The sequence below is a fragment of the Benincasa hispida genome, chromosome 12, assembly GCF_027475165.1.
Source record: "Benincasa hispida cultivar pf3 chromosome 12, pf3_genome.v1.1, whole genome shotgun sequence".
Taxonomy (NCBI): Eukaryota; Viridiplantae; Streptophyta; class Magnoliopsida; order Cucurbitales; family Cucurbitaceae; genus Benincasa; species Benincasa hispida.
In genome coordinates this window covers 71,980,455-71,991,149 of record NC_143489.1, presented here as the reverse complement: position 1 = coordinate 71,991,149, position 10,695 = coordinate 71,980,455, and the positions used below count along the sequence as shown (strand labels likewise).

At 31.4% G+C, this 10,695-nt stretch overlaps 1 protein-coding gene across 1 annotated transcript; it reads right to left on the bottom strand.

Moving 5' to 3' along the window:
* Positions 1-4,485: 4,485 nt before the first annotated feature.
* On the bottom strand, positions 4,486-7,443 carry LOC120067167 (scarecrow-like protein 6). The gene is made up of 2 exons (XM_039018639.2): positions 7,105-7,443; positions 4,486-7,002 (listed from the first exon to the last, which is right to left on the bottom strand). Exon 2 carries the CDS (start codon positions 6,907-6,909, stop codon positions 4,669-4,671), a length of 2,241 nt encoding a protein of 746 aa, XP_038874567.1. The 5' UTR covers positions 6,910-7,002; positions 7,105-7,443; the 3' UTR covers positions 4,486-4,668.
* Positions 7,444-10,695: the final 3,252 nt, after the last annotated feature.

Genomic DNA, 10,695 nt, shown 5'->3' with positions numbered 1-10,695 from the left:
ACTAATATAGGAGAAGAGTCTAGACATAAAACTTTATTGCTTGACCTGAATTAATCATAAACATATAGATTTAATTATTTAGGATCTGCTAGGATTAACTTAAGAAAAAAATATTTTTTAAAAAAATTCATTTTAATTTAAACGTTTTTGATCAAAATTGTTTAAAACATATCTCAAAAACTATTTTGAGTGGTTGTGAAACACTCTAATTTTTTCTAAAATAATTTGTTCTAATGAAATCGAACCCAGAATTTGAAGAATTGCAAGGATGCACTGTGTACAAGTTTAACAGTTGGGAAGAGATAAGAGGGAAGAAAAAATGAGGGAGAAGTGACTTTTGAATTCTCAAATGTTTGAAGGGTAAATTTGTATTTTCACATGTCTGAGAACCTTTCTTAAGTTTATAGTTAAGACTGTACCATTTATCTAAGTTTGGCACATTAGATGAACTTGGAAGTTCAGGATAGATTGATAAAGTGGGTAAAATTTGATTTATTCCCCTAATTTTAATTAGCATATTTTTATTTTAATATATTTTAGGCTTTGAAATTTTCATCATTTTGATGTTATTTCATACACATTCTTTTTATACAATTAAGAAATTGAACTTTAATTACAATTTTTCATTTTCATCCTATAGGTAAACTATTTTTAAGGGTAAATTATACCAAATATTTCTAAAATTTGGGTATGTTTCACTTATGTCGGACGTAAACATTGTTTCAAAAAAGTACTCTACAAGAGTTTTTTTTTTTTTTTTTTCTTTCAATGAAAATGGATGCGATAGCTAATATTTAAAAATTAAAAAATATATAAAATATTTTATATCTTAATTTCAACTATTTAAGATATTAAGATAGTTGTTTGTTACTATTCATTTCAACTCAAGATCTATTGTTCACATCATCTACAACATCATTAATGTTGATGCTAAATTTTGGACAAGGAAAACACACCTGTCCTTTACATGACACCAACAATGAATTTATTTGAAGAGGAGAAGAACGTGACCTACAAAAGAGAAAACCTACACATTGTTGTGGTGATTGCCATACACACTCCGATTCTTAAGTCAAAGAGTGAAAGAGTGTGGAAGCTAGAGAGTTTCAGAATAGGACTCAAGCTACATTATATGAAGTTATAATGATGTATTTATAGAGAAAGTTGACCTAGGTCGGTCCCTGAAATTTCAGAGTAGCCTTAGGATAATTAGATAATCTACCAAACTGAAGGTCGTGCCTGGTTTCATATTTGGCTAGGGTCAGCCTCTACCAAAGCCAAGGTTAAGCATCTCCCCTTAGGCCTAAAATGGGTCTAGAGCAATGCTTTGGGTTATGGCATGCATGAGACATGGCCCTTTGGCTATTTTGCTAGGGTCGACCTTGGCTAAGGTCGTGGCCTAGAATCTCTCTTAGACCCAAAACGGGTTTAGGGCGACATTTTGAGCTGGGGAATGTAGGGATATCCTCCCTTAGCTACTTTGTTAGGGTTTGCCTCGACCTTGATTTTGGCGAAGGTCGAGGCCGAGCACACCAATTTGGGCTTTAACCCAGACTAATCCTCTCCACTTTCCTAGCTCCATTTTGGCCTAGGGTACTACTTTTGCTCCAAACCTTGTTACTTTATTGTTTTTTTTTTTTAACTTCTATTCTTATTTTTTTATCGATTATACCCTTCGATCGAAAATCACTCCTAACAATTAACATTGTACAATTGTCAACGATGAATTTACATGAATGATGCAGTTAATAATGTAACGTATATCTTCCAATTCTTACGAATAAATTGTCATATCAATTTTTATCTGTTAATTTAATACAAAAATTCTCAAATAGTATCTGTAGAAAATTTCAAAGTTGAAAGATTAAAATGCAACTTTTTAAATTTTAGGGGTATAATTGAAACTTACCACAAATTTCAAACCTATTTTAAACATACTTCTAATTCTGTGTTATCTTTATTTTATTTTACTTTATTTTAGTCATTTTATTTATATTAATACAACTATTTTATTTATATTTTATTTTATTTTATTTTTGCACGGGGTGGTTGTTGTTTAGGTATATTATTTTAAAGTTCGTCTTTAGAATAACTTTTCTTAAAGCAAAATTTTGTTGAAAAATCTATTGCCCTTGTCCTTTCATTTATTTCTTCTATATACAAAATTATAACATATTCTCTTTTAAACAGAAAAATTATAACACGTTAAAATCAAGTTATTTTCAAATATTAATAAATTAACATCTTTAAATATTGATAGTTCAATCCACACTCTTACATGATTGAACTCAAAAAAGAAAAAAGAAAAAGTACGTAGTGATTTCGATAAAAGCATTAAAAAAAAACTTCATATGACAAATTGCAAAAATTACTCTTGAAGTATGGTGATAGCTACAATTGCACCTTCAACCTTTCAGTTGTAAAAATTGAACACTCAAACTTATATAAACGGTTAAAATTGAACCAACTTATATCACTGTAAAAATTGTAACAAATATAGAACTTTGAAGGGTTAATTTTTATCATTTTGAAGGGTTAATTTTTATCGTTTTGAGGTTCAATCTATAATTATGGTAAATTTGAGGGTCCAATTTAAATACTTGTATAAGTTTAAGGGCTCAATTTTTACGATTCAAAGTTTGAAAGTATAATTGCAACTATCAACATTCTTTAGGAGTGATTTTTACAATTTGCCCGTCTTTTAATTATAAAAAAAAGTTCAATAAATTTCATGATGCATCAACATAAAAGATACACTAACAAGACAAAAGAAAAGAAAATAATAATAATAATTAGAATACACTTAATGTATATGAAAATAAAAGTTTTTCAAAATTGGAGGGAGTAAAAAAGGAAACAAAATTAGAAAACTATGAGATCAAAAGGTGTAGTTTAACCTATTACTTATATTCTATTGTATTGTAATGTATCATTTAATGTAGAGAAGCTTATAGACAACCTAAAGTGGGATGCTACAAAAGCTTATTCTCTTATTCCCACTATTTCAACTTTGGCTAAAATTAAAGTAAATTTGGAAAAGACAACAGAAATTTGTTGTATTTTTTTCTTCTTCTTATTTTTCTTTTGTGCATTTCAACTATCTCTTTTACATTTTAAAATTTCCCCCCTTTTCCATTTGATCAATAATTGTTTCAAACACAATAAAAGTGAGCAACAATGGATTTATTCTCATGTTCCCACCATTTCAACTTTGTTTTCCAAATGAAAGTGTTTATGTATATATCTTCTTTCTGTTTTTGTCTATTAATTTGTTCTCTCCTCAAAAAAGGTGGGGTAAATTTTATTTTTTAGTTGAGTAAAAATGAAAATAAAAAAACTCAATGTCCGCTCTTAAAAATTTAGCATAGGGAGAATTTATAAACATTAAAAAAAAAAAAAAAAAATACCCATGGTATCGAACCCGATCTCATGGTACCAAACTCATTTCAATAATATAAACCGAATCGAGTCGTCAAACCTTAGTGTCTCGTTTCAACTAAAGATTTTGACAACAATCTCCTTGAATGCCCTCAAAAGCCCTTACCAACAAACTTTCAAGACTAGAAAAAAAAAAGTGTTAGGGGCCCTTATGCAAGGACTGAAATGAAAACATAAACTCATTAGGGGCTAAATAGGTTTAATTTTGAAAATGAGAAAAATGATTTTTTTATTTGAAAAAACAAAAGTGAATTGTGATAGGATAGGACCACTTGTAAAACCCTGTCCCAAATGATCCTCCAAAGAAGAAGCAACCATTTTCCTTTGCAACATCAAACACTAGACTAAACTTTTCAATCTCATCATTATTTTCTTTTATGGGCCTAAATTCACAAACAACCCTGCCATTGTCTTCAGTGTCTGAAAAAAGCTTCAAACAGAAATGAAAAAACATACCCAACTTTTTGTTTTTGAAAATTAAACCTATAAATATTTCTTCTACCTCTAAATTTATTAATTTGTTATCTACATTTTATCGATATTTTCATAAACCAAGGTACATTTTGAAAACTAAAAAAAGTAATTTTTAATAACTTGTTTTATTTTTAAAATTTAGCTAAGAAGAAACCAAGAGAAAACAGTTTAATTTTCAAAAACAAAAAACCTAAAACCAAACAGCTACCATCATGGCCCAAATGAATGAACCAAGACATTTGGCACTTTATGAATCAAGAGATGGAAAAGAGGAAAAAAAAAAAAAAAACCATGGTTACCTTGTAAAAAAAATGCCCCTATTATTATCAAAGTTGAAATTTCACAACTACCCTCGAGGTAAAATTAACAAAAATTAGAACCTAGAACTGTGGAGTGATAACATAGATAGAAAATTCAGATCATCGCCCGTTCTAGATCACTGCCACAACATTCTTGAAGTGTTTACAAAAGATCAAGAACAATATTGCAACTTTGAAATACAAATAAACATTAATACAGCTGAAGAAGAAGAAGATACGATAGAGACTAAAGCAATGAAGAAACTGTACAAAGTAAAAAAGAAGAGATTGAAGTTCACTTAAAATAGATCAGTTTTGTGTTGGCCTATGGCACATAGACAATTAGCATAGTTGAAGAACAAGAAATAGATAACCCCAAAAAAAAGAAAAAAGAAACCCCACAATTATAAATTTTGATTGTTGATGAGACAAGTAAAAAAGGCATAAAATTGAAAAATCAAGACCTCCAAGCAGAGATTGAAACAAGCTCCTTCCGATGCCAGCATAGAACAAGCGATGAATGTCTCTTGTCAATATGAAATCCTTGAACCGGCGTCCGTTGCAGCAAACACTCCGCCTGTGATTCTGTGAAGTTACTGAATGTCAATGGACAAAACCCAGATGATAAGAACACTGATTTCCATGGCGGCACCCTTTCGTTTGAACATTGAGGGTTTGTTACCACTTTCTCAATACATGGTTGCACCAAGTACCTTTCAATTTTCAATTGTGTATCCATATTCACAGTTACAGCTTCCATCGATTCAAGCAATGCAGAGTATGAATGAAGAGCGTTGATTACACGGTGTGGGAATGGCGCATCGATTCGACTACATCCTCGATCCACAGACACGACAATTTTCGGGTTAAGATGTTTTATGAAACGGAGAATCATTGGTAATGAAAGTGAGTAATTGAAGAATGAACCAACAGGGAGATTCACTGCAACTGCTTCATTTTCAGAGACATTGAGTGGCAGAGGCCAAGACCCAGAATTCAGACATTCTACATTTACGATTTCAAGTTCAAATCCAATGTTGAGATCGTTAGCGAAATTCTTGAGGTTTTCTTGAGTGAAACCGAGTTCAAAATCGTCGTGTGTGGAAGTAGAAGCAAAGGCAGTGATTCTGAGGAATGGGGGTCCTCCTCCGGTAGTGTTACTTCTTAAAGCAAGTTCTTGCATTAGAGAAGCCCATTGGCCGCCGTAACCGATGTCGAAATCGATGATGTGAACACAATCGAAGCCATTGAAGGCTTCTAGGAGAGCTTGGTTAGAGGTGAAATTGGCAAATTGGAGAACGGGGGAGACTTCAGAGAAGGATTTGTAAGCGGCGATTTTGAAAATGATGGAGAAAGGGGAAGAGTTGGGATTGGAGGAAGGGTTTGAAGGGTTTTGAAGGAGCAATTGCAAGGCCTCCTTGAAATAGAAAGCAGCCCTTTGAAAAGGCTTACCAATGGGGGAAGAGAGCTGGTGATTGAGCCGCGCCAATATCCCTTGCGCGAGAACTGAATTGCCTGTTTCGATCAGCTCTACGGCCTTGAATAGCTGGTCGGAAATGCCCTGTTGGAGTTGTTGATTCGCTATATCTTCATTCACCATTTTTTGTTTTGCTAAGGCCGTCATGGATGGCCTCTGCTGCTGCTGTGGAAGGTTGTGATGATGGGAATGATGAGGAAACAACTGAACTTGTTGGGGCTGTTGTTGTCTACGATTGAAATTTTCTTGACCCGAATCCAGAAATGGGGATTTCACTGGATAATTTGGCCCAATCGAACCGGAATTGAACCGCTTTGCAGGCAGTGCACCACCGAGGAGGTGGTGGTGGAGATGGTTCTGATGGTGGTCTTGGACAGGGGAGGCATAAGGAAGAGGCATAAACAGAGCTGGATTCTGAGTGAACTGGGTTTGATTTTGATTCATCACAACTTGGGAAGAATTGAAAATCTGCGGCTTCTCGTCAACGCCTTCCGCCATCTGATTTTGGTTCTGAAACACACCGGAAAACATGGTGTTCGAGTTCGACACGGCCGCCGTGAGTCTAGCATTGTGGAAATCGGAGCAAGATGGGCCTTGAAGAGATGGGTCCACAATGGATTCACCGGCAAGAGTATTGGGTTCAAAGACCAACCCATGATCGACGGCGGAAAAACTCCCGGAAAATTCCAAGTCCAGATGAGAACCACCACCGCCACCGCCACCACCACCGCCGCTCTGCAGGAGCTTATTCAATCCAAGAGATGGGTCTTCAACATCGCCCATAATTAACCCAAGAATAGAGGGACCTTGACCAGGGGATTCCGGCAAAACGCTCTCCCAATCATCAATTCCAAGGCCGCCCCCGCCGCCGCATTTGTCTAAAGGAGAAGGGTTTTCGGGGAGAGAAGACGGCGGCGCCGCCACGGTAGTGTCGGTGGAGGCAGTACCACCGCCACCACCGCCGCCGCCGAGAGAGGAAGACAGTGTGGAAGTGGAAGTTGGAGGACTTGGGCTTCTTCTAGTGTCGAGAACAGAGGTGGGTTCAGCAGCACCCACATAGCAAATCTCTTTGAGCAGATTTGTATTATCAGTACAACACCAGTTTTCACGGAGGTTGTGACGGCGGAGCAACGGCGGCGGAGAATCAGAAACAGAAGTGAAATTCAAAACCCCATTTGGACGAAGCTCTTCAAAAGGGAAAGGTAAGGGCATGGCCTTCATCTAGCAAAAACGCACAAGTAATAATCATACGAACCAACCAGAAAGCTTCTTGAAATCCTCCAGTTGTCAAAAATGGCGATTGAAGGTCGAGATCTGAAGAAGAAAAAGGAAAGAAACAACAAATTTCAGAGAAACCCCAAAATCAGAGAGATGAAATTTTGGGGAAAAACAGAGAAAGTGAGTGAGGAAGAAAACCTTTATCTTTCTTTTGGAAAAATCTGAAACTCAAATTTCTTCTTTCTTCTTTGTTTCTTCTTTGTTCTTGTTGTTCTTGTGTTGAATGAAGGTGATGAGTTTGCTTGTGGGGATTTCTCTCTCCTTTTTCTTCTTTCTCTCTCTGTTTTTAGAGTACTTTCTTTGGGCTTCCTTCTCTTCTCTGCTATGGATGCGTGCAACATATAAAAGTGGTAAAGTGCTTCTCACTCTCTCTCTATGTTTCTCTCTCTAGGTTTTTTTTTTTTCCTTTTTCTTTTTGTGGTTAATTTTATATTTGGGTTTTGGGTATTTTTAATTAATGTTTACGTGGATGATGGCAAATGGGCTCAATCGGATGGACAATAACATTTCTAAACTTTTCATACGAATTTTAAAAGTAGACAATTTGTATTTTGGTCCCTCAAATTTCATTTAGGTTGCATTCTAATCCTTAATCTCAACAATTTTGTCGTTAAGGGTTTGGCGTAGGAAGTTTTTAGACTTATCATAGGCTACACGACCAAACAACTTCACTTTTGTCCCAATCGGCCTATAAAAATTTTACAAACTAATTGTATTGAGAAGTACTGCTAAGGATAATAATTAAGCGTATAGCAATATTTTTAAAGAATTGTAAATATAGCAAAATTTATTATTGATAAAACTCTTTCTTTGATAGATTTTTATGATATGGTTTATTATTCGTAGATTTCAAAAGTAAAATCTAAATTTTGTTATATCTCTAAATTCTTTTATATTATGATATGTTTGTAATTATTTTGACATGCTATATTTGTAATTATCCAATTTTTTATTTGTTAGTATTGTTCTCTCTCTTTCAATTTTTCTCTTTATTTACTAATGAAAAGTTTTCGGCAACCATTAATGTAAAGGAAGGAGGGGACAAAGAAAAATGGAAAAGAGAAGAGATAGAAAGAAGAAAAAATAATAGGAGATTTTCAAAAATAGAAAAATAAGAAAATTATTTATACAAAATAATAAAATTTTAATATTTGTTTATAAAGGTTGATAAAAATCTATCGGCATCTATTAGATCCATGTCTATCAGTATTCTTTTACTATTTTTATAAATAATTTGAAATTTTTTTACCTGCAAAAATTTCCTAAAATAAAAAAAAATTAATTATATAAATTTAAAAATAAATAAATACTATGTCAGTTTTACGTTTATAATTAACAAAAAGATAATCAAAGGAGAAACAAAAAAAAATTGTAACCGAATGCAAACTTCATCCGGTTGTTGAATTTGAAAACGGTGTAATTTTTCCTAAAAAGTATTTATAAAATATAGGTTTCTCTTCCTACAAAATTTTAATTCTCTTATTCTTGTACAGAAATTTTAAATATAATTTTTTTTAGTCAAAATTATAAATCTAAACATCAAAATCTCGTTTGGTAATCATTTTATTTGATTTTATTTTATTTTTAAAATTAAATTTATAGATATTATTTTCACTTCTAAATTTCTTCATTCTTTTATTTTTTTTACCAATAGTTTAAAAAATTAAGGTCAAATTTAAAAATTGAAAAAATTAGCGTTTAAGAGCTTGTGTTTATTTTTGGAATTTAGCTGAAAATTTAACCATTGTACTTAAGAAATATATAAATTAATATAAGAAATATGGAGGAATTAGACTTAATTTTTAAAAACCAAAAATGAAAAATGAAATGGTTTTCAAAAGGAATTTAAACTTCTTTTTTTTCTTTTCTTTTTTTGCTAGGTCTAGACACTAAAGTTGGTTGCATTAATTTTCACCATGTATTTTTTGAAAATAATTTACTTTTAAAATTTATAGAGTGGTTGAACTCAACTTTTAATATAGTTAAATTATAGGTTACTTTTAAATATGTGCCTATTTGATCATAAACTTTTAAAAGTGTTTAATAAATTTCTAAATTTTAAATGTCTAACAGATTCTTAAACTTTCAATTTTATCTTCATTAAATTTTTTAACTTTAAATAAGTGCATAATAGATACTTAAACTTTCAATTTTGTGTCCAATAGATTCCTAAAATTAATAAAAAAAAAAAAATGTATCTAATAAGTCATTGACCTATATATTCAACATTTTTTAAATTCACATATCTTAAATTTTAGAGTTTCATTTGACATATAGTTCAATTTTATATCTAAATAGATCAATTATCAATTATTTTTTAAGAAAATGAATATATTAAAGACCTATTGAATTCAAAGCTGAAAATTCAAAGACTTATTAGATACAAAATTTAAAATTTAAAGATTTTTAGACACAAAATTAAAAATTTAAAGATTTTTAGACACAAAATTAAAAATTTAAGGACCTATTAGAAACTTTGAAAAATTGAAAAATTTAAAAGACAAATTAGGTACCAATCTAAAATTTCAAAGGACTAAAATTATAGTTCAACCTTAAATTTCTTTAATTTTATATATAATAATGCTTTGTAATTAGCTCTACAGTGTTAACGTTTTCACCAAATAAACATCCCTACACCAAATTAGTTGGTTGTGTTATTTATAATAAAGTTTACCAGTCGCATGACGGTTAAATTGATAGGATCTTCACTAACATCATATATATATATATAGATATATTAGGAGATGTTTGAGTGATATGATATTTGAAGTTTACATGTATGTGGAGTTAATATATGTGTTTGAGGTACAAAGTTATTTAGTTTAAGTTTATATTTGGGATGTAAAATTGAGTTCATATATCTAGGATATCTAATGTATTTTTTTAATATTAAATAGTCTGGTTTATTTTCATATTTTTGTTTTGAAATTTTTTTATTCAATAATTCTACAAATATAATTCTTTTCTTTTAATTTCTAAAGTTTTTCTTTCTTTCTTTTTGGGTGATGAAAAACAATTAACCCAATACATTTTCTTGCTAAATTATAGTTAATTAAAATGAGAAATTAAAGAGAAATCAAAACTTTTGATGGTTAATTTTTCTCCATGAATTTCATCATTATTTTCTTCTTTTTCTTATTCTTCCTAGTTGTTGTTTTATATTTTTACTCTACATGAATTTTCTTAATTGAATCTCTCCCATCATCTTAGTAGCCATAGTCAATAAAATGTCACCACATTTTTTCAACAACTTCACTTTCAATTCCTCCAAATTTGGATGATCATTAGTGAACAAATCTCTATTATTACTACTTCTTACTATAAAATGTTCTAATAAAAAAATCTTCATTTTATGGTTTTTTTTTTGTTATGTGTTACATACTATTCAACTACATACATATTTTTCAAATATTATTAACACTCATTTGATATATGAATTCAATTAAACAAAAATATATTTTACAAAATTTTACGTATAAATCTTGCACTTAATGTAGACAAAATACTATTATATATATATTAAACAACTCTACAATATACTCTAACAGTCATCGGTCTTATAATAGTCGAAAGTGGTTTGTCAAAGTTGATTGTCAAAGATGATTTTTGTTGGAGTTTGTAGTTGGATGTGGTTTTCGGAGCCCGAAGTTGGTCACGAGGTGGTTGTCAAAGTTGATCATCAAAGATGATTTTCGTCGGAGTTTGCAGTCGGGGGTGGTTGTCGAAGCT